Below are 25,115 nucleotides of genomic sequence, written 5' to 3'. Positions count from 1 at the left end.
GTGGCCGGTATATTGGGTCCAGGTCGATGTGTTTGTTGATAGAGTCTGTGGATGAGTGCCATGCCTCTCGGAATTCCCTGGCTGTTCTCTGTTTGGCTTGCCCTATAATAGTAGTGTTACACTATTGAAACATCACAGAAGCGCTTCACAGGAGGCTCCCAAGCACTGAGGATGTCACCTAGACTGGGGACGAAACGTTTGCAACACAAATTCCCAGCTCGGCGAACAGAGCCACAACAACGAGCACCAGAGGCTGAATAGATTGGATCTGTTTTCCCTGGAGAGGGACCTTTTATAGAGGTTCATAAAATCACAAGGGGCATGGAGAAATGGTGGAGGCTGGTACAATTACAACATTTAAAAGGCATCTGGATATGCGTATGATTAGGAAGGGTTTAGATGGACGTGGGACTAGATTTGGTTAGGATACCTGGTCAGCATGGACGAAATGGACCGCAAGGTCTGTTTCCATGCTGTACATCTCTATGACTCAATGATTCCTTGTGCTCATCAGCAGGACAGAAGTTGCGCGGTGCTGCACCTTGTCTGGTGATTGTGTTTGTTTTTCATATGATTCGATACCAATTGAATGAGACATAGAAACTGAGCAACAACTGCACAGCTCCGTGAATGGGACTACTCACCACAGGGATGCTAACACGGTTCAATATTCAACTCCCAATATACTACCTGTTGAAGAGAGGAAAAACGGCGCGATATCTAATGTTTTTACCAAGACCCATATGTTTGTCCTTTGTGAGAGGTATCCCATTCCTTCAGTCGGTCTGCGATTCCACTATTGATTGCACACTTTCAACAAACAATGGGAAACAGAATGAAATTTCAACAGGGTTCAGAGGATTAAAAGCAACAAGAATGTCCCACAGCAGCAGCTTCCCGCTCTGTCCCCCTCAGCAGGCCCACACACAGCCCGAGAAAGGCCTCTCTCTTCCCCCCCAGCCCGCTCACTCCAAGTTCCGGGACCAGTTCCTGCTCCGCTCGGCCTCTAACAAACAGCCCCCGGTTCTCCCTGAACTCACCCTGAATCAATCCCGGTCTCTGTGTCCCAGGCTCCCATCCCGATGTGCTGCTGGAAGGAGCCTGCTGTTCCCTCCCTTCCCTGGGCGCTGATCTCTCCATTGCGGTCTGTTTCAAACAAACCTCTTGCACTCACTGAGTAAATGCTCCTCAATGGCAGCGCTGGGGGAGGGCCTCACGCATGCGCTCATGAAGGACTTTTGCCCGAAACGTCGATTTCGCTGCTCGTTGGATGCTGCCTGAACTGCTGTGCTCTTCCAGCACCACTAATCCAGTATTTGGTTTACAGCATCTGCAGTCATTGTTTTTACCTTGGGGAGAAAAGGTTCAGTCCCAGATACAGTTGGGGCGGGAGTGAGCTGGAGGCGGAGCTGGATGATCAAAGCCATTTCCCGTCTGTCACTCAGTTTCCTCTCCGGACCCGCCCCTCACTCTCTGTCAGCTCTTTCTCAGCCAGGTCCGGCCGGGCTGTATAAAAAAGGTAAGGGGAGGCAGCTCGGCTCTCATTCAGCAGCGATTGGAGTGAAGAAACGTGATGTCTGGAAGGGGTAAAGGAGGCAAAGGCCTGGGAAAAGGCGGAGCGAAGCGGCACCGCAAAGTGCTCCGTGATAACATCCAGGGCATCACCAAACCAGCCATCCGGCGCCTGGCTCGCCGTGGCGGGGTCAAGCGCATCTCGGGCTTGATCTACGAGGAGACCCGCGGGGTGCTGAAGGTTTTCCTGGAGAATGTGATCAGGGATGCGGTCACCTACACTGAGCACGCCAAGCGCAAGACGGTCACCGCCATGGATGTGGTGTACGCTCTGAAACGCCAGGGCCGCACTCTCTATGGATTCGGCGGCTGAGCATAAAGCGACCCTTTTCCAGCGAACCCAAAGGCTCTTTTCAGAGCCACCCAAACCCTCCGATAGAGAGCGGAGACCTGAGGACGGAGAAGGTAGCATATTGGGAGGGGATAGTGTAACGGTTCTATAACGTGTCATTTTTCCCAGACATGACCTTTTCAGAAACGATACTTTAATGAGTTTTGATGCTGGGACACAGCAGGATTTTTTCATAGCCTGCTCTTTCCATGTGGTGGAAACAATGACTGCAGATGCTGGAAAGCAAATACTGGATTAGTGGTGCTGGAAGAGCACAGCAGTTCAGGCAGCATCCAACGAGCAGCGAAATCGACGTTTCGGGCAAAGGCTTCCATGTGCCTGTTACAGACTTTTCAGGCAGCCATTAAGTTGTGTTTCGGCTGATTATGATCTGGTTGAAATAAAATATTGATTCGGTGAACTTCCGTAATTTTATCGTGGTACAATTTCAAGATGTTTAAATCGGCGGAGTTCTTTAGATTGATTAGCGGCCGGTAGACGTTCGGCTGTTCAGTTTGTCTGGGCTGTTTTAAACCCAGCCTTTCCTCCAGCCTGTTACAGACAGATCAGGCAATGACCCCGCCTCCTGTCCGCGCTAACAGCGAACTAGGCTTTAATCGGTATCGATTAAAGTATCGTTGCGGACGATTGGCGTAATATATCTTCAGATGTTATTTTATTTCAGGGTTTGAGAGGGTGAATTCGGCGGGCATTTTGAACTCGGCCAACTGTCATTTCACGTTACCCAATCAGATTCCAACAATTCTTTTCCTGCCCTTTCTGTACCTTCCGAAGCTGTTTCTCTGTGTTGAAGGATAGGGTTGTATCCAATCCCAGCTCTAGGGCGGGCTCTCCATTCCCTTAAATAGGCAGTCCCGCAGCAGCCTCAGCATTGAGAGCATCAGTAAGCTGTGGGAAGGAAATGGCCCGAACCAAGCAGACAGCGCGCAAATCCACCGGAGGGAAAGCTCCCCGCAAGCAGCTGGCGACCAAAGCGGCCCGCAAGAGCGCTCCGGCCACGGGCGGAGTGAAGAAGCCTCATCGCTACAGGCCCGGCACGGTGGCTCTGCGGGAGATCCGCCGCTACCAGAAATCCACCGAGCTGCTGATCCGCAAACTGCCCTTCCAGCGGCTGGTGCGAGAGATCGCTCAGGACTTCAAGACCGACCTGCGCTTCCAGAGCTCGGCGGTGATGGCCCTGCAGGAGGCCAGCGAGGCTTACCTGGTGGGACTGTTTGAGGACACCAACCTGTGCGCCATCCACGCCAAGCGGGTCACCATCATGCCCAAAGACATCCAGCTGGCCCGCCGGATCCGCGGGGAGCGCGCCTAAACGGAGCCTGGCCGGCCCTGCACACTCACCCCGAGAGAGAGAAACACAACGGCTCTTTTCAGAGCCACTAAACCATCCAGAGAGAGCAGGAAACGATGGGTTGCATTACTATTGATGTAAATAGGCAATGAGTTATAAGCAATATTGACATAGGCGGTGAAGTTATAACTAATGAGACCTCCTATGTTCGTAGAATTTATTATGACAGGTTGTGAATATAATTTTAACATAACCTTGTGGTAGTGGATTATAAATTTCCGCGAATCTCCCTCCCTCTTGGTATTCATATGGCTTGCCCTTCGGGGAAGGGAAAGATTTGGCGCCAAGAAATCAACTTGTTACTTGCAGACATTGGTATCGTATCTTAGGAAGTGCACAGCATAAAATGGGGAGTCAATTAAACAAAGTCACAGACAGCGGCAGTCAAGTTCCAATTACTGAGATCTCTAGTGATCGCAGATTTTGTTATAATAGATTCTAGGATTTAACTAGTAGGGGATGAGAGAATTGGCGCCAAAAGATCAACGGCTCATTTTCAAATTTGAAAATCCCACTGACCTGTAGAAGTTTTACAGATGAGAATGCGTTGATTTGTCTATCGATTACAGAAGTGTAGTTCATACAATCTCACCTTTGCCCCCTTTCCTCCTTTACAGCTGAAAAAAATCACTCACGGGTATTTAATATGTTCTCTGTCTCTGTCTGGAGGCAGAGAAGAAAGCCTGCCTATGAACACACTAGTGAACAAAGCGCAGAGGGATAGGGCCGCTCAGTAGTATTTGTTATATCGACTGTATGCTTACAGGTCAATTCAGCTCTTCCTGATGCAATTAAAGGGAATGTGAAACCAAAGTCAAACACGATCGGGGTCAATTGTCATTTTGCAAGTACAAATTCACCATGTGTGCTTTGCCCGGGCGGGGCGCGGTATGAGTGTGTGTACGCGCAAGTGTACACACATACGCCTGTGAGAAGGTGCACGCATGAGTAAGGGATAGTATGTGTGAGCGGATGAGAGTGGGTCTCCGTGAGTGCCTGTGCTCAAAAGCTGTATGAATCCACGTAAGAATCTGTAAATCCATTTTCTTTAGATTATAATCAGTCTGACCATTGTAGCACAGTCTCACACAGGGCAGCTTGCACCTCAAAAGCATTATCAGTTGTGCAAGTTCACTTGAGAATGTAACATTTAGATGTTCTGCGATTTACTTGCAAAAACTGAAATCAACATTAGAGATCAACATAAAGATTAGAGATTAAGAAACAATGCAGGTTTTTTTTGAATAGATGGTTTCAGATAAATCACACTATAAACTTTTGCGAAAAATTCTGTCTTACGATCTGTTCTACGTGATGAAAGCTCCGAACACTAGTGCATACAAATAAATCTGTTGGGCTATAAATTGGTGTTGCGCGATTTTTAACTTTGTACACCCCAGTCCAACGTCAGCATGTCCAAACCACAAGGTGATAGTGATTGACTGATCAAAGGTACAAAGTTCAAGCTTCTCCACATTAAAAGTAAAATAAATCCGACAGAGATGACGGACTAGCTCCTTTCACAGATGCTGTGAGTGGCTCTGAAAAGAGCCTTTGGGTTGTGAAATTCAAGAACACTATCTTCACTTTTTAGCAGATCCATCAGCGGCAGAACGTCTGGATATGAGGTAGCACCCCGCCCTGAGCGATAGTCACTCCGTCCCCTCCACACCCATATCCTTTGAATATCAGCGTCTGTGCATTGACAGAAAGTTTGTATTTATAACTGCAGCATCTGGTAATGGTCAATATATTGAACATTGCAGAAACTGGCAATAACAATGTTACTGCTGATGTTACACTGTTCATGTCAGCTTCTCACCAGTGGATAGTTGCATTGTATCCTAACAATTCATTGTTTTGCAGCTGACTCCGTATTTCATTCTGTAACTGCCAGTCTGTTGTTTCTAATCTTATTTTCACTCCGTTTCTGTCTCAATATGTGAGAACAAATATTTCAACATTTCTAACTTTCAGATAAAATTAATTTTTTTTACTCCATCCCTGTAATGTCACAAAGACCTGTAATTGAATCTGTCAGTATATGATCTGTGAGCACACAGTAAGTTAGAGATAAAATGAAAGGTGAATTATGCCTCTCATTTGTCATGCAATTGCAGGGTATATACACTACAGTTATTAATTTCTTTCAGACTTGTCAGTTTAAATATCTCAAAGCAGAAGACAACAAGAAAAATGAGAATTCTGTGACATTTTTATCTGCCTGTGTGTACTCAGCTCCGAGAATGTGTGCTATCAAAATGTACCTGTCAGTTTTTTTGACGAATATAAGAACTTTGTTTTAAATCTTACATTGGAGAAACTGACAGGTATGAGTGTTTGAGTGCAGTTTTCAATCTGGACCTGACAGTTTCAACTAAAAGAATGGATGAGTGAATTTGAAAGTATCTGTACCTCTCAGTGTGTGCTCTGTGAATAAGTGAGTGTACTTATAATATTTGGCTCTGTTTAAGATGACACTTCCCAGAAACTGCAGGAGCTCTTTTTACTTCAAGTCTCTGTTGCTCAACATGAGTAAGTTTTTATCTATTGCCATCCATGTCAGGTGGCACACTGGTGCCAGGGACCCAGTTTCAATTCCAGCCTTGGCTCATTGTGCAATTAGCACACAGACATGTTCCCCATGTCTGCATTGGTTTTGTTATGGCACAGGGTAAACCCCTTTGCTAATTTAAATCCAGCAACACAGAAAAGATTTATCCTATCCAGTAATCTGTGAAAATATGATCGGCCATGAACTAGTTAAAGTAAAGATTAACAGCTTTATTTATTAAAGTATAACAGAGTGATAACTAACACGATTTACAACTCCTTCCTCTAACCTATCTTCTATAATACTAGTCCAATAGAACTCCTGATTAAGATTTACAAAACAACACTTATCTCAAAACCAGTAGCTTTCGGTTCCTTGCTGTATTCATGTCGTCTTTTGTCCTTCTTGGGCATTGTGCTTTACTAGTTACTGATCGATAAAGGTGCTTTCAAAAGAGCCATTTTTCAGGCAGTCTTTTTACATGCTGGGGGCTTGGCAATTCTCCTCCCAATTGTTCAATTTTCCCAGGTCTTATACCTCCAGAGCATCGGATTGTGTCATTGGTTTTTAAGAATGTCAATACACTCAGTATCAACTGGTTTGGAATTTGGTACCTTCAGGACATAATTTAAACCGATTGGTTGCATTCGAATTGGTTTTTATCTTCAGCCAAACAGCTACTTGAGTTGTTCAACCAAATGTTACCTTTTTTTCCCCAGAACACTTGGTACTGTCCAGTAGTTCTACTGGCTGATAACTTTCTTAAAGGTACAGTACACTCACATCTTCATAACAGTTTTGGCTGGGTGCTCCAGTTTCCTTCCACAGTCCAAACATGTGCAGCTTAGCTGGATTAAGCATGGTAAATTGCCCTGGAAAAATTCATCAATGTGCAGCCTAGGTGGGTTAACTATGGTAAAGATGTGGTTATGGGGGTCAGCTAGGGCCTATATCTGGGTGTGATGTGCTTTGGCAAGTTGTTGCAGGCCAATTCTGGTTCTTTTCTGTGACCTCTATCTGCATTGGAGAAATTCTATGTACTGTAAATGAAAGTGAGACTTTTTACACTGTTGCCAGTCTCTGACACTGTAAAACAGTTTGGATAATTTCCACAACTTTCATTCTATGGTACAGTTTATTATTGTATGTTATTTTCTGGATTGGTCAGTCTCTGGTCTGATTGTATACTTTGAATTCATTGTTCATATGTTTATAACAAGACCAGTATGAGAGTTTCTTATTCTGCGTCCAATAATCTCTGGGTATCTATTTAAATGTGTACCATTTCATGTTAATGTTTAATTCTATCTTCCAGTTTATTAGCCAGTTTGTGTTAACAGACATGGACCACTCTATTCTGGCCAGGTACAGGCCACCCCTACAGCCTTTGACAAAGTCCCATATAAAAGACTGGTCCAAAATCAGCTCTTGGAGTCTCAAGCAAACTGGAGCTGAAATGAGATGCAGACAGGATGCAAACTATAATGGTGGAGGGTTGCATTTGTGACTGGAAGCCTGTGACCAGTAGTGTACCACAGGGATCAGTGCTGGGACCCTTGCTGTTTGTTAAGTACATATTAACAATTGGATGTGAATGTAGAATGTATAATTAGTAAGCCTGTAGATGGGTTTTTTTGTGGGGAAGTGTTAAATGTTGCAGTGCAGCCTTGGAGTGCAAAGGACCTGTTTCTGCCCTGTATTGTTCTTTGTTCTGTGACACCGTGTTGTTGACAGTGAGGGGGATGGTTTCAGGCTACAGTGTGAATACATTGGGCAGAGCAATGACAAATGGAATTTAATCCTGATAAATGTGCATTTTGGAAGGTCTAAGGGAAAGAATTACACAATGAAGGGTTGGTCCTGAGGGAGTACTGAGGAACAAAAGGACCTTGGTGTACAAGTCTATAGATTGCAGACAGAAGGCATACAAAATGCTTTCCTTCAGTACCAGAGCTGTTGAATATAAGAGCAAAGAAGTCTTATTACAACTTCATAAAACAGATCAAATACTGAGTGCAGTTCTGACTGCCACACAGTTAGAAGGATGAGATTGGCTGGAGAGGATGCAGTGGGTTGGAAAGTCTCCATCAAAGGGGAGACTGTATGAGCTAGGTTTGGTTTTCTTGGAGCAGAGGAGGTTGAGGGAGGATCTGACTGAGATATACTAAATTGTGAAAGATGCAGACAGAGTAGATTGTGTGAATCTTTCTCCCCTTGGCAGCTATGTCTAAGACCAGAGAATAAAAGTTGAAGGTGCAGGGAAAGCATTTAAGAGGATATCTGAGAAAAATATTTTGACCTAGATGGTGGGTAAAGTTTGTAATAGGATGCTTGAGTGTGTGGTGGAATACTCCCACAGCATTTCAGCAGCATTTGGACACGCCCTTAAGAAGCCAGGGTATAGTCAGCTATGGGCCAAGTGCAGGTAAATGGGATGAATGCAGTTTGGTGTATGTTGGACATAGCGGGCTAAAGGGCCTGTTTCTCTGTTGTATGACTCTATATCTCTATAACATCCTTGTAAACCTTTTCTACACTATCTCAACTTTAACAACATCCTTCCTGTGGAAGGATGATGAGAATTGTACACAATCTCCTGAAAGTGACCTCGCTGGAGTCCTGCACAGCCACCAGATGACATCCTACATTCAATGTTCTGACCAATGAAGGCAAGCATGCCAGAGGCCTTCTTCACCACCCTGTCTATCTGAGACTCTACTTTCAAGGAAATATGCACTTGCACGATGTGGTCTCTTTGTTCAACAACATTCACAAAGGTCCCACCATTAAGTGTATAATTGTTGCCCTGGTTTGTCTTACTAAAATCAAAGTCCTCCCATGTATCTAAATGAAACTACATCTGTCACTTCTTGGCCCATTGATCCACCTGATCGAGGTCATAATTGGTATTTTTTTTCAGTGCACAGTGATATAATTATTTGAAGACTGTTGAAGTAAAGGTAGGTGTCAATTAACCTTCACTGTACTGTGATGGTACTCACCATCATTGGGACACTTGTGTAACTCTACGGAGGGGAGGAGGAAGGCATAAGGACTCTGATTTTCTCTCATGCAGTGGAGGAAAGTTGGTGTGTTGCCTCCCAGGTGCCAGGGTTCCTGATGTCTCAGATCGTGTTTTTGGGACCCATGGAGTGGGGGGTAAGCTACCCAAGTCGTGGTCCACATAGGCACTAACAACATAGGAAGGAAAAGGGATATGGATTTCAGGCAGAATGTGAGGGAGTTAGGGTGAAAGCTTCGAGCTAGAACAAACAGTTGCTATTTCTGGTTTGTTGCCCGTGCCATGTGCTAGCGAGGCGAAGAATATGGAGAGAGAGGAGTTGAACATGTGACTAAAGGGATTGAGTGGGAGGGAGAGTTTTGGATACCTAGATAATTGGGGCTTACTCTGGGGTAGGTGGGACTTCTACAAACAATGTGGTCTACACCTGAAGCAGAGGGGTACCAATATCCCAGGGGATGTTTGCCGATGTTCTTCAGTAGGATTTGAATGAATTCAGTAGGGGGAATAGGAACCTAAATTGTAGTTCCCATGTCCAGTGATTGAGCGTAGTGAGGTTAGAAATATGGTTTCAATGTCGCAGCAGTGCGCCAGCAAGTATGAAGGTGGTTTGAAGTGTGTCTACTTCAATGCCAGGAGCATCGGGAATAAGGTGGGTGGACTTGCAGCATGGGTTGGTACCTGGGACTTTGATGTTGTGGTCATTTCAAACACATGATCGAGCAGGGACAGGAATGGTTGTCGTAGGTTCTGGGATTTAGATGTTTCAGAATGAACAGAGAATATGGCAAAAAAGGGGGAGGTGTGGCATTGTTAGTCAAGGACAGTGTTACAGTGGCAGAAAGGATGTATGAGGACTTGTCTAATGAGGTAGTATGGGCTGAGGGTAGAAACAGGAAAGGAGGGGTCACCCTATTGGGAGTTTTCCATAGGCCTCAGAATAGTTCCAGAGATTTAGAGGAAAGGATTGTAAAGACTATGCTGGATAAAAGTAACAGGACAGTTGTTATGGGAGACTTTAACTTTTCAAAATATTTACTGGAAATACTATACTTTGGACAAAAATTGACCCATCTGAAGTATTCAATGTGTACAGAAGGGTTTGCTGACACAGTATGGAGACAGGCCAACCAGGGGCAAGGCAACAATGGATTTGGTACTGGGTAATGAACCCAGCCAGGTGTTGGAGGTAAGTGAGCAGTTTGGTGAGTGACCACAATTCGGTTATGTTTACTTTAGCGAAGGAAAGGGATAGGTACATACTGCAAGGCAGGATTTATAACTGGGGGAAAAGGCAATTATGGTGCGATTAGGCAAGATTTATGACGCATAGGATGGGAAATGAAACCACAGGGGATGGCACAATTGAAATGTGGAGCTTATTCAAGGAACAGCTACTGCGTGTCCTTGATAAGTGTGTATCTGTCAGGCAGGGAGGAAGCGGATGAACAAAGGAGCCGTAGTTTACGAAGGAAGTTGATCTCTTGTCAAGAGGAAGGTGACGGCTTATGTTACGATGAGGCGTGAAGGTGCAGCTAAGGTGCTTGAGAGTAACAAGCTAGCCAGGAAAGACTAAAGAGAGAGAACTAAGAAGAGCCAGGAGGGGACAAGAGAAGCCTTTGGCAGATAGCATCAAGGAAAACCCTAAAGCTTTCTATAGCTATATCAGGAATAAAAGAATGACTAGAATAACTTCCAGGCCAATCAAGGACAGGAGTGGGAAGCTATGTGTGCAGTCAGAGGAGATAGGAGAAGTGCTAAATGAATAGTTTTGTTCCCTAATATGTTCCCTAAAGCGCTCTGCTAGGAGGCATCCAGTGTCCCCAATGTAGAGGAGACTGCATCGGGAGCAACAGATACAATAAATGATATTGGTGGATGTGGAAGGCTCCTTTAGGACCTTGGATGGAGGTGAGGGAGGTGTGGGCGTAGGTTTTGCAATTCCTGCTGTGGCAGGGGAAGGTGCCAGGATGGAAGGGTGGGTTTGTAGGGTGGCGTGGACCTGCCCAGGTAGTCACGGAGGGAAGAGTCTTTGTGGAAGGCGGAAAGGGGTGGGGAGGGAAATATATCCCTGGTGGTGGGTGGGTGGGGGGGTTCTGTCCTTGTTACGGTTGGAGGGGTGGGGTCTGAGGGCGGAGGTGCAGGATGTGGACGAGATGCTTTGGAGGGCATCTTTAACCAAGTGGGAAGGGAAATTGGGGTCTCTAAAGAAGGAGGCCATCTGGTGTGTTCTGTGGTGGAACTGGTCCCACACTCACCCATGCACTCCCTCACAGACTTAAGACACTCTACACTCACCACACACCCACATGCACACATATTTTGGGTGTTGAATTTCTACTTGCAGAGTTACATTGCACTTTGCTCAAAAACTGCATACATTCATGTAGAACTCTGAGCTGCAGAAGATGGGAGAAGATACTAAATGAGTATTTTGCATCAGTGTTTACTGTGGAGAAGGGCATGGAAGATATACAATGTGGGGAAATAATGGTGACATCTCGTAAAATGTCCATATTACAGATGAAGAAGTACTGTATATATATTGAAATGCAACAAGGTGGAAAAATCCCCAGGGCCTGATCAGAGTTCTGTGGGAAGTTACGGAAGTGATTGGCGAGATTATTTTTATCATTGATAGTCACAGGTGAGGTGCCAGAAGACTAGAGGTTGGCTAGCATGGTGCTAGAATTTATGGAAGGTGGTAAGGAAAATCCAGGGAATTTTAGGTTGGTGAATGTTGGCAAGATGTTGGAGGGAACCCCGAGGGACAGAACTTACACATATTTCGACAGTCAAGGACTGATTCTGGACAGTGAACATGGCTTTGTGCATGGGAAACCATGACACTCAAACTAATTTGAGATTTTTGAATAAGTAACGAAGAGGATTTCCCCATGGGAGACTGGTTAGTAAGGTTAGATCACATGGAATACACGGAAAACTCACCATTTGGATAAAGAACTGGCTCAAAGATAGAAGACAGAGGGTGGTAAAGGAGGGTTGTTTTTAACACTGGAGGCCTGTGACCAGTGGAGTGCTACAAGGATCGGTGCTGGATCCACTACTCTTCGTTGTTTATATAAATGCTTTGGATGTAAGCATCGGACGTATAGTAAGTAAATTTGCAGATGACACCAAATTGGAGAGTAGTGGACAGCGAAAAAGGTTACCTCAGATTACAACAGGATCTTGATCAGATGGGCCAATGGGCTGAGGAATGGCAGATAAATGAGCTGTGTTGTATTTTGGGAAAGCAAATTTTAGCAGGACTTATGAATTTAATGTGAAGCTCCTAGGGAGTGTTGCTGAACAAAGAGACTTTGGAGCGCAGGTGCATAGTTCCTTGAAAGTAGAGTCGCAGGTAGGTAGGATATTGAAGAAAACATTTGGTATGATTTCCATTACTGGTCAGAGTTTTGAGTACAAGTTGCGGCTGTACAGCACATTGGTTAGGCCACTGTTGGAATATTGCATACAGTCCTGGTCTCCTTCCTCTCAGAAGGATGCTGTGAAACTTGAAAGGGTTCAGAAAAGATTAATAAGGATGTTGCCAGCGTTGGAGGATTTAAGTTAGAAGGAGAGGCTGAACAGGCTAGGGCTGTTTTCCCTGAAGCATCAGAGGCTGATGTTTATAAAATCAAGAGGACATAGATAGGCTAAATAAATAAGGTATTTTCCCTGGGGTGGGGAGCCCAGAACTGGAGGGCATAGGTTTCAGGTGAGAGGTCACTTTTAAATCTTGCCCGTAATGGGAAACTTTTTTATGTGGGTGGTGGTGTGTGTATGGAATGAGCTGCCAGAGGAAGTGGTGGAGGCTGGAACAATTCCAACATTTAAAGGCATCTGGAAGCGTACATGAATAGGAACGGTTTAGAGGGAGATGGGCCAAGTGCTGGCAAACGGCACTGAGTGCTGCCAAATAGGACGTGATTATTTTCGAATATCTGGTTGGCATGAATGAGTCAGACCGAATGGTCTGTTTCTGTGCTGTACATCTCTATAACCTCTATGGCTGTGAATTATAACAATTATTGGCAAATGGGGTGATGTACATAAAGACAGAGAGAAAAGAAAATTAATTCCTCCGAGGTAGTTGACTCTTGATTTGAAAATTTCTCTCTGGAAATTGAGCCAACATGTGTCTAAGTCAATCTGCTCTGTAATGGTGGAAAGGATGTTCTTCAGTCTGACTGCAGTAACATACCTGTTGCTTGTTAGAAGAAAATGATCACACTTGGCTTTGTACTGAGGACATATTACACGGTCCTGGTCCTTCAAGTAATTGTCTGGAAGAAGACAGAAGAGACATAGTCTGTCAGTCAATGAAATAATTTAATAATCATTAGGCTGTTTTTCCTTCAAGACAGCAATTCCAACAGGCTGATTCTATTCTTGGCCTGAGCTGCTCTTTAGTGACTGTATATTAAAAAAAATTCTGCACCAATTCACTGAGAACCAGATACTAACCAACACCTCTACAAATGTGATAATCTGATGCCAGTGTGTGTCTGGATATGACAATTTCCCCATCTATCCATAACTGTCAGTTCCTCCCCAGTGAATATGTGAGAACAATTATCAAGATGTACCTGTTAAATGCTGCTCTGTGAATATCTGAGTGATAATTACAGTTTGATAATTACTTTCAGTATAATCTGTGCATACAGGTGAGTGAATGCAGTTATGAATCTGTCCCTGTCACTCTCTGGTAAATATATTTACATTTTCTCATCACAAAGACAAATAGGGACAGATTGATAACTACACTCATACATTCACAGAACATGAACTGACAGGTGCAGATTGATAACTGAACTTGTGTGTCCACATAGAGGAAGCTGCCAGGGACTGGTTGATAAATAGATTTCATTCATTTTCAATAAATAGAATCAGTCCCTATGTGTTTCTCTGATGTGGATATGCGAGTTTAGTTATCAATATATACCTGTCAGTTTCTGTCCAGTGAATATGTGTGTCCCGAACAGTTTCTGCTGTGTGTCTGAGAGTGCAGTTGTCAACCTGAACCTGTCAGTTTCAGCTATGAGAATGTGAGTTTTGATATTGGTCTTGACCTGTCAGTTTCTGCTGTACGAATATTAAATGCAGTCATCAATTTGTTCCCATCAGTTTATTCTGTCAATGTAGATATTGATCTCTACCTGTTAGTTTAAGCGAAATCAATCCGTGAGTGCAATTATCAAACAGCGTCTGTCAGGTTTTGCTATTTGACCCCAGAGTATCATTGTCAATCTGTTTCTACTATGTCAATTGACAGTGTCCTGTCTCTCTCAGTTTCTTCCCTGTTAATATGTGAATACAGTTATTGATCAGTACCCATCAGCTTCTGCTCTGTGAATGTGGGTGTATTAATTAAACTAGCTGTCTGTTTCAGTGACGCAAATGTGGGAGTATAGTTATCACTCTCTAACTGTCGTCAATTTCTTCTTTGTCAAAGTAAGTATAATTGTCAATCTGTGCCTTTTGGACTCTGCTGTGTGAATAGATAAATATAGTTATCAATCTGTAGCTGTCAGTTTCTGCTTGGTGAATACGTTTGTGTAATTGTCAATCCTTCCAAGTTTCTACTATGTGACTGTGTGAGCTGAGATTTCATCTGTCGCAATCAGTTTCTGCTTTGTGACTGTGAGAGATCAGTTATCAATCTTTCCCTGTCAGGCTCTGTAGTGTCAGTGTTTGAGTGTATTTATTAATCTTTTCCTGTCAGTTTGTGCGACTATAGTTATCAACCTGTACCTCTCAGATTCTACTTTATGAATATATGAGTATAGTTATCCATTTGATTTGATCTGATTATTGTCACATGCACTGAGATACAATGGAAAGTATTGTTTTGTGCACTTTACAGGCAGATAATAACATACAAAATGCATCAGGGTAATACAACAGAATCCGCAATACAGTATTAAAGCTGCAAAGAGAGAGATTAACATTAAAAGTTGAGCAACATTAGAGTGGTGCTGGAAAGGCACAGCAGGTCAGGCAGCATCCGAGGAGCATTATGGATAGAATGTAGGTGTTCTGCAAGGTGGACACCAAATCTACATTCAGTTTCCCCAACATAGAGGAGACCACATTGTGTGCATTTTCGTTGTCACCGTCAGTTCGGAGGACCGGTCGCTTGACCGGAAATGCTGCCACACCTGTGAATTTTCCACTAATTTCTGTTTTGTTTTCAATCTCTGTCAGTTTCTCCTCTGTGAATGTGCGAGTTTTGTTATCAAAGTGTACAAGTCAATTTAGGTGATTTGAAATTGGGAGCATAATCAATCTATTCATGTCAGTTTCTGCTTTGTGAATATGAGAGTGTAGTTGTCAATCTTTCTCTGAAATTTATTACCACCTGCATGTGTGAGTTATTAACTGACCTGTCCCCGTCAGATTCTGCTCTGTGCATCTGAGAGTGCAATTACTAATTTGTATCTATCAGCTTCTTGTTCATAAATATGCATATTCATTTATCATACTGTACCTGTCAGGTTTTGCTATGCGAATGTGTTAGTCTAGTTATCAACCTGTACCTGTCGTATGTGTATGTGCATGATTATTGTTCTCTCCCTTTCAGTTTCTGCAATGTGAATATGAGAAAGCAGATATCAATCCATGTCTGTCAGTTTCAGTTGTGTCCATACGAGAGTTTAGGACTTGATGTATATCTGTGACAGCAGTTCTTAGGGTGTTGTGATTGGGCCTTAAACGCGTACGCATTTTGTGACTTATGACTCAATCACAGAATTGGTATGGACATTCAGCGTGTTGTGTCTGTGCTGGGACATTCTATTCTTTATCTGTTCTTCATACCAGTTTGTAATAACTGTTTGGCGTTCTGAACTTCATCCACTCACTGCCAATGTCTCAGCGTAAATGCCAATTTGAGATTAGTTCTGCAATTTGAATACCTATAGTACCACTTTTGCTCTATGTGCAGTGACGAGTCAAGTATATGGATGCCATTCTCTTTCTACGTTCAGTTGTGTTTTTTCAGGCAGCGTGTAGGATAAACCAGTTCAATGTTCGCTAAACCTGTGTGATTGAGGGATTAATGTTGGTTCAATACTTACCTTTGCAAAGAATTTGAATTTTACTGTATTAAATATCCGGTTTAATTTTACATTTTGTGTGCGCAGTCGCCTTTGTCAGTTGCTGCTCGGCACTGTGATAATGTAACATCTTCTGAAGTGATTAATAATTTGGTCAGTCAATTTATGACTGTCCATATCTGGAAATACTTGTTGGCCTAAATTGCATTTTTCTCCCTTTTAACCATTAACTGGCTAAATGTGAGTGAGTTTTCTGTTGTGCTGCCAATCTGTATCACTTTGAAGAGTGGTACTGGTCTATATCACACCACATTGTATGTCTCTTTGTGCTTCCAGTCCTGCATGTCATAACCTGATGCAATTTATGAGGTGGGTTTAATGTCTTATCAATCAGTGTTTCATACATTAAAAAGTGTGGAAATGCTTCTGCATTACTCAGGCCCTCAACCAGAATGGGAGTGTGGATAAAGTGTATTTTCATCAATACCAGGCTGAGAAACAGACAGACAGAGACAGATGTGTAAGCACATGTGTGAATGGGCTTTAAGCATCCTCTCTTGAAGCATCCTCTGTCGATAAGGCTTGACCAAGAGGTACATTTGGAATTTACATTGTTTGATTATTGTCTTTGCACAGGACAACTATTTATCAAAAGAATAAATTTGTCCTGCTCAGATACTCAATGTCCAACTTTGCTTCTATATCTGCACTCAATATCAACTTCATACTTGTTATAACAATGTAACAGCATGATTGATTATTGATTATAACTTTAAAAATGCCCACATGGAGTTAATGCAGCTCAAATGTATATTTATTATAAGCATACAGTCTAACCTGCTCTAATCTTATGAATGATAATTGGCTTTGAATAATGGAATTTTCCCATCACTGAGGTGGTATGCATTGAGAATAGGGTGAAATAATATAGATTTATATATTGTCAGTTGTGTTTAACTCTTGGATTGAATGTGTACTTCTGGAAATTGAGCTCAGACAGTGGAAAGGATATTCTCCTCTCTGACAGTCGTAACATACCTCCTGATTGAGAAGCAGCTGGTCACACTTGGTTGATCCATCAAGTATTTGCCTGGAGAAAGACAAAAGAAAGAGCTCCTGTACATCACTAGCAGCTGAGTAGGAAGACATCAAATGATCAATGCAATAATATTCAGGACATGATCATTATAATTCTATGTTTTTGAACAAGGTAAGGTGAACAGAGCAGATCCTGGTTCCACTCGAGACCTGAGCACCTTCCAGTCTTTTTCTATTTTCGAAATTCAAAAACATTTTACTAAGATAAAAATAAATTAACCAAGAAATGCACGGCTCCACAAATGTAATGATTACACAGCTCAATATCCAACTCCCACTATACCACCTGTTGAAAGGCGAACACCGGGCACGATTTCACACACTTTGTGACGTTTCCCCGTGCCTGCTATATTTACCCTTCGCAGGATTATTACAGTTGTTTCTGCTGTCCTTTACTTCAATGTCTATTCGCAACAAACAGCTGGAAATAGAAGCCAAACAATGAATTTCCATCAGTGTTTAGGGGATTAAAAACCATAAGAAAGTCCCACAGCAGCTTCTTCCCGCTCTGCCTCCCTCAGCAGGCCCACACACAGCCCGAGAAAGGCTTCTCTCTCCCCCCCCCCCCCCACCAGCCCGCTCACTCCAAATTCCGGGACCAGCTCCTGCTCCGCTCGGCCTCTTACAAACAGCCCCCGGTTCTCCCTGAACTCACCCCGAATCAATCCCGGTCTCGGAGCCCCCTCTGTGTCCCAGGCTCCCATCCCGATGTGCTGCTGGAAGGAGCCTGCTGTTCCCTCCCTTCCCTGGGCGCTAATCTCTCCATTGCGGTCTGTTTCAAACAAACCTCTTGCACTCACTGAGTCAATGCTCCTCAATGGAAGCGCTGGGGGAGGGCCTCACGCATGCGCTCACCTCGTCAGGAACAACAAGAATGGGGGCGGGGCAGCATCGCGCATGCGCTACTCTCCAAATGCCTCCCAGAAACAAACATCAATTGGTCATTTCTGAAAATGTGTTGCTGGAAAAGCGCAGCAGGTCAGGCAGCATCCAAGGAGCATTTGGTCGTTTCCCTAATTCCCTTTTCACCCAGTTTGACGAAAGGAGCTGGGGTTTTGGGAAAACGGCAGGGAACTTTCAAACTGGGACACTGTCCCTTTATGAAACTCCAATGGAGCTCCTTCCCGGATCATGTTAATAACTCCTCCCTCCGGCGCTCTCACAATCTGATCAGGGAGCGGGGAAACTGGCGGTCACTCGGCCCTGTGCTCCACTATTCGATAACATATGGTCAGATCGAATGTTAACTGTGGTATTTAATCCTGTTGACAAATATTAACTCTTTGCCCAAAGTAACATACAGATGGAATAAGTGGAACATTCTTACGAAGGCAGAAAATAACTGATGGAGAGAGTGTTGCATCACAGTGTCAGTGCTTCTTTCTGGGTCAGGAGACCTGTGGAAAAGTCAGACCAGGTGTGCAACAACACCCCTGGGACTCGATTTAGTTTGTCGTGGATGACAGATTTTAGTGTCAGGTATGCTGCAGACAGAAACCTTGTGATGTATGCCACAACGAGAGACCCCAGCTGTTTTTGTTTATTCACTCCTGGAACGTGGATGTCGCTGGCTGAGCCGAGCATTTATTCTCCATCCCTTTGAGAAGGGGGTGGTCAGCTACCTTCAGGAACAGCTGTTGTCCATGTGCTGCCCACAATGTCATGAACAGGGAGTTCCAGGGTCTTGATCCAGTGACAGTGAAAGAAAGTGGTTTTATTTCCAAGTCAGCATGGTGAGTGTCTTGGGAAGGGAACTTGTCCGATTTCAAGGCGGTATTCCCTGACATCAGCTGCCTTTATCCTTTTAGATGGAAGTAGTTGCGACTTGGAAGGTCTTCCTTTTACAAATTACAAAACTAAAATCTCTTTGTCAGCGGCCTAGACAGACGTCTCCCCGGCCGATAGTGAGTGTGTTGCCTCCCAGGTGCCAGGATCAAGGATATTTCGGAGAGAGTGCAGGATATTCACAAAGGGGAGTACAGATTGGAACCAAGTACATGGGAAGGGAAAGAGATGAGATTCCGAAGGAAGAATAAGGAAGAGAGGCAAGAATTTAGAAAAGAGGTCCTCTCCGGTAATAATATCTAGATTACTCCCACTGCTACAAGCGAGTGAGGGAAGGAATAAAATGATAGGGCAGAGGAATGCCCAACTCAGGAGCTGTTGCAGGGGAGAGGTGTTCCCATTTTTGGATCATTGGAATATCTTGTGGGGAAGAAATGACAGGTATAAAAAGGAAGCATTGCACCTGAATTGGAAGGGATCTAACATACTGGTTAGGACATTTCCTTGAGCTGCTGGGGAGGGGTTCAACTGGTAAGGTGTGGGGGTGGGGGGAGGTCAGTGGGAACCAGGGAGATAGTGAAAAAAAGAGATCAATCTGAGACTTGTAATCAGTAAGTCAAACACCCATGGCCAACAGGAACATAGCAGAGAATGAGATAGGATTGATTACTTAACTTGCATTTATTTCAATGCAAGAGGCCAAACAGGGAAGGACGATGAACTCAGGACATGGTCAGGAAAATGGGATTGGAATTGGGATAGCATAGCGATTACAGAGACATGGTTCGGGGATGACACAACTGGCAGCTTAATGTTCCAGGAATCAAATGTTACAGGAAGGATGGGGGGAGGGGTCAGCAAGAGAAAATGGGGAGTGACATGTTTGGTAAGAGATAAGGTCACACCTTTACTTAGGGATGATATTCCTGGGCTTATATCCATGGAAATTATTTGGGTGGAACTGAGAAATAAGAAAGGGTTTGATCACCTTATTAGGATTGGACTGTAGATGCCCCAACAGTAAGCAGGAAATTGAGAGACAAATTTGTCAGGAGATCTTACATCTGCAGGAATAATGATGTGACTATGGTGAGGGATTGTAACATTCCAAACATTAGGGCTGCCATATTATTAATAGTTTAGACAGAGAGGAATTTCTTAAGTGTGTACAAGAACATTTTCTGATTCAGTATGTGAATGTACCTTCTAGACAAGGTGCAAAACTTGATCTACTCTTGGGATATAATGATGCTTCAGTGGGGAAGCACTTTGGGGCCAGCGACCATAATTTTAATAGTTTTAAAACTGTGATGGAAAAGCATAGTCGAGATCTAAAAGTTAAATTTCTAATTTGGAGGGAGGCCAATTTTGAGAGTATTATGCAAGAACTTTCAAAAGTTGACTGAGGGCAGATGTTCACAGGCAAAGGGATGGCTGGAAAATGGGAAGCCTTCAAAAATGAGAAAACAAGGATCCAGAGACAGTATGTTCCTGTTAGGGTGAAAGGCATGACTGGTAGGCGTAGGAAATGCTGGCTGAGAAAAGAAGTTGAGGTTTTGGACCAAATAAGAAGGAAGCATATTTTAGTTAAGTACAGCAGAGGTTGAGCGAATCCTTCAAAGAGTATAAAGGCAGTAGGGATCTACTTAAGAAGGAAATCAAGAGGGCAAAAAATGGACATGACATAGCTTTGGCAAATAGTGTTAAGGAAAATTCAATTAGATTTTAGAAATACATGAAGGTCAAAAGGGTAACCAGGGAAAGAATAGGGCCCAGAAGAGATTAGCAAGGCAGCCTATATGTGGAACAACAGGAAATGTGGGAGATACCAAGCAAGTGCTTGCTGAGGAGAAGGAACTGGAAGAGAGAGAATGTGGGGAAACAGATGGTAACAGCTTGAAAAATGTCCATAATACAGAGGAGGTGCTGCTGGATGTTTTTAAACGGAAAAGGTGGATAAAGCACACCCGATCAGGTGTACCCTGAAACACGGTGATAAGCTAGTGAAGTGATTGCTGAGGTATTTGTATCATCAATAGTCACAGGTGAAGTGCAAAAAGACTGGAGGTTGGCTAACATGGTGCCACTATTTAAGAAAGATGGTAAAGAAAAGCCAGGGAACTATTGAACAGTGAACGTCATAGAGATGTACAGCATGGAAACAAACCTTTCGGTCCAACCCGTCTATGCTGACCAGATATCCCGACCAAATCTAGTCCCACTTGCCAGCGCCCGGCCCATATCCCTCCAAACCCTTCCTATTCATATACCTATCCAAATGCCTCTTAAATGTTGCAATTGTACCAGCCTCCACCACTTCCTCTGGTTGCTCATTCCATACATGTACCACCCTTGCGTGCAAAAGTTGCCCCGTAGGTCCCTAGGACCTTGCCATTAAGTGTATAAGTCCTGCTAAGATTTGCTTTCCCAAAATGCAGCACTTGGCATTTATCTGAATTAATTTGCCACTTCTCTGCCCATTGGCCCATCTGGTCAAGACCCAGTTGTAATCTGAGGTAACCCTCTTCGCTGTCCATTACACCTCCAATTTTGGTGTCATCTGCAAACTTACACTCACATCCGAATCATTTATGTAAATGACAAAAAGTAGAGGACCCAGCACCTTGTGGCACTCCACTGGTCACAGGCCTCCAGTCTGAAAAACAACCCTCCACTACCACCTTTGAGCCACATCGACAGTAGGCAAACAGTTGAAGAGATTCTGCGAGACTGGATTTACATATTTTTGAAAGGCCAGGATTGATTATGGGGAGTCAACGTAGCTTTCTACGTGGGAAGTCATGTATCTCTGACTCGACTGAGTTTTTTTGAATTGGTGAAGAAGAGGGAAAAGTGGTGGATGTGATCTATATGGCCTTCAAGCAAGGCATTTGACAGGGTTCCCCATTGGAAATTAGTTAGCAAGATTAGATCACATGGAATACAGGGCGAACCAACCATTTGGATACAGAACTTGTTCGAAGGTAGGAGACAGAGAGTGGTGGTGGTGGGATGCTTTTCAGGCTGGAGGCCTGTGACAAGTGATGTGCTGCAAGGATCAATGCTGGGTCCACTGCTTTTCATCATTTATATAAATCATTTTAGTTAAAAGATGACAGAACACCAGGTTATAGCCCAACAGGTTATTTGGACATACAAACGTTCGGAGTGCTGTCCCTCCGTCAGGTGTCTATGTTCTGAAAGCTTGTACTTCCAAAGAAACTGGTTGGACTATAACCCGGTGGTGTGTGATTTTTAACTTTGCACATCCCAGTCCAACACCCACACCTCCACATTATCATGAATCATTTGGTTGTGAAGCTGCACATATTGTTAGTAAGTTTGCAGATTACACAAAAATTGGACGTGTAGTGTACAGCAAAGAAGGCTACTCAGAATACAGCAGGCTCTTGATCAGATGGGCCATTGGACCCAGGAGTGGCATATTGAGTTCAATTTAAATCAGTATGAGCTGCTGCAATTTGGAAAGGCAAATCAGGGCAGGACTTACACACTTAATAGTAAGGTCCTGTGGAGTGTTGCTGAACAAAGAGACCTTGGAATGCAGGTTCATTGTTCCTTGAAAGTGGAGTTATAGTTAGATAGGATAGCAAGGAAGGCATTTGATATTTTCTCTTTACTGTTCAGAGCTTTGAGTATGTGACTTCAGAGAATATGTTGTGGGTGTACAGAACATAATATTCCAAAAATGGCATAAACTATGTGCAATTCTGGTCTATCTCCTATAGAAAGGATGTTGTTAAACTTGAAACGGCTATTCAAGATAGTTTTTGGTCAAATGAAAAGGCCTACAACTTGGGAAGAAATTTAGCAAAAGACGTGAAGGCTGCAAACATCCAAATTCAGCAAATGACAGCAAAAAGGGATTTGATTAACAAAGAGCAAATGAAGAAAACCATAACTTTGTGGAAGCCATTAAAGAAAAAAATATGTTGAAGCACTAATAAATGTGTAAGGAGAGAAATGGGTTGGTAAAGTGGACCATATGTTACTTACAACAGAAAAGAGGGGAGTTCAAAATGGGGAACAAAAACATTTTAAAAAATCACTAACATACTGTTGTTCTCTGTTCAGAGATGTTCACACAACTAACCATAGTAGTAATGTTGGAAGTTTAGTGAGAGGGAAAAACTGAACCAAATCAGTATTATTTGGGAAATGATTTTGGGAGAGTGGGTAGGATTGAAGGTTGTGAAACACCAGGTCTTATCATCTACCTCCCAGAGTATTTAATGTAGTGGACTGAGTAATAGTGGATGCAGTGGTGGTCATGTTCCAAGATTCCATAAACTCTGCAATAATTTACTCATATTGGGGGTTAGCTAGTGTAAGCAATCCAATGGAAAAGACATGTAGGCATAAAATTGGGAACTATAGACCAGTCAACCTGCAGGGAAATATCAAAATGAAAGCTTCAATTGTGAAGCACTTGACAAAACAATATTCAGGATTTGCTGGTGTCAGCATGAACATGAAGGGCTTGTTCCAGTGCACACTGTTCTGTCTTCTTAAGCTTGACAAACCGACTGGCTATCTTGAGGGTGTAAACAGTAGAGCTAATGAGAGTGTAACAGTTACTGAGGAGAAGAACTGCAACTAACTCCCTGGACACCGCAGCAAAGGCTGAAAGGAGGAGAAATTCTATCCTGCCACACTTTCTGGCTTGTGACTGTGTGTGAATGTGAATATTGTGTCAGTGAGACTGTAGGCAAACAGCGGACGGTAGGTCTGACGTAACTGTGTAACTGTGTTTGTGTGTCCGCTAACATTATGATATTTCCAAGTCTCTCTTATGTAACTCAAAAATATTCACAATTCAAATTATCTCCCTGCTCCCCTTCTAAACCCCAAAGGTAGATTTGAAGAAAATATATTTGTTAGTCTAAAAGTAGCGACAATGTCACCGTTCAGCTCAGAGAGCGCCATCAGTGCAGCAGCAAAATGCGTTTAACTCGACAACGGAGCCGTCAATTCGATTGAAAGCTTCTCAGCCGTAAAACTTCCCCTGTCAGGGTGAGGAGCGATCGAGCCTGGGTCTCTGGTGATGCGGAATTTCAGAGGAATCGGAGAGTTTAGGCTGTTAGAGAAACACAGAGGCAGCAGGAGCAGGGAGCTGACGGCAGACTGTCCCTGCGCCGTCCGCTCGCTGCCTTGGGGTTGCTCAGTGCCGCCAGGGCGTCTCCGGCTCCTTCAAACTCCCAAAGAATCCAGTCAAGGCAAAAGCGGGAACATCGGCGACCGCCAAGAAACCGGCCGTGAAGAAATCCCAGGCCAAGAAAGCGAGCGGCAAGAAGACGGCACCGCCAAAGAAAGCGGTGAGCAAAGCAGCGCCAAAGAAACGGACTCTCGTGAAGATGGTGATAAAGACCAAGGGCCCCCAAACCCCTCAGCAAACCGGCTAAAGGCAAGGCCAAGCCCAAAGCGAAAGTGACCAAGACAGCAGCAAAGAAATGAACAGTCGGTGTAACATATAACCATCTGAACCCAAAGGCTCTTATCAGAGCCACCCACATCTCTCAGATAAAAGCTGAGCCCGGATCCAATGTTCCCCGTCCCGGCGCCGCGCGCAGACCTACCTCAGTCATTAATCGATCTGAATAAATCAAATAAACACTCATGCCATGGTTTACGAGAGCGCAGACCTGTGAATGGGGAAGGCATCAAATAGGGAGGGGTGGGTTTATTGATCTCCATCTGGTTATTTCACTTCGCGACTTATAACCCTACGAATGTGACATATTGTAGTATTTGTATTTCACTGACCCGTTCAGGAATTTTGTTCAGTTTTGATTCTGGTTCAGTTTAGATTGATTCAAGTTCGGTTGGTGTGGGCTATTGTAAACCCCGCCTTTCCTCCTGCCTGTTACAGACAGATCAGGCAATCCCACCTCCTCTCTTCGCTGACAGCTAACTAGGTTTTAAATAATTACTTAGGCATCTTCAGGTTTATGCCCGAAACGTCGATTCTCCTGCTCCTTGGATGCTGCCTGACCTGCTGCGCTTTTCCAGCTCTGATCTGCAGTCCTCACTTTCTCCTGTGAGGTGAAGTGATAAATGTAGGGGAATGGGTCTGGGTGGGTTGAGCTTCGGCGGGTCGGTGTGGACTTGTTGGGCCGAAAGGCCCGTTTCCACACTGTAAGTAATCTAATCTAATCTAAAAAAAGTTAATGATTTGGCGCCATTTTTTCCCAGAAATAATCATATAGTTACGGCTGGTGGGAACACTAAGGGAGACAATGAGGAGAGATGAGATTTCATCCGGAATTAATACTCCCCTGCCTAATTTGGGTATAAAATAG

The 25,115-nt window shown here is 43.8% G+C and overlaps 2 protein-coding genes across 2 annotated transcripts; both read left to right on the top strand.

Moving 5' to 3' along the window:
• Positions 1–1,558: 1,558 nt before the first annotated feature.
• LOC140474004 (histone H4) lies at positions 1,559–2,319 on the top strand. The gene has a single exon (XM_072567664.1). The coding sequence runs from the start codon at positions 1,574–1,576 to the stop codon at positions 1,883–1,885; it is 312 nt and encodes a 103-aa protein (XP_072423765.1). The 5' UTR covers positions 1,559–1,573; the 3' UTR covers positions 1,886–2,319.
• Positions 2,320–2,825: 506 nt separating this feature from the next.
• Positions 2,826–3,283, top strand: LOC140474003 (histone H3). Its single transcript, XM_072567663.1, has one exon. It carries the CDS (start codon positions 2,826–2,828, stop codon positions 3,234–3,236), a length of 411 nt encoding a protein of 136 aa, XP_072423764.1. The 3' UTR covers positions 3,237–3,283.
• Positions 3,284–25,115: the final 21,832 nt, after the last annotated feature.

Source organism: Chiloscyllium punctatum, unplaced genomic scaffold, assembly GCF_047496795.1.
Source record: "Chiloscyllium punctatum isolate Juve2018m unplaced genomic scaffold, sChiPun1.3 scaffold_808, whole genome shotgun sequence".
NCBI classification, from domain to species: Eukaryota; Metazoa; Chordata; class Chondrichthyes; order Orectolobiformes; family Hemiscylliidae; genus Chiloscyllium; species Chiloscyllium punctatum.
Note: the sequence above shows the minus strand (reverse complement) of the source record. Positions and strands in the feature narration are given on the sequence as shown.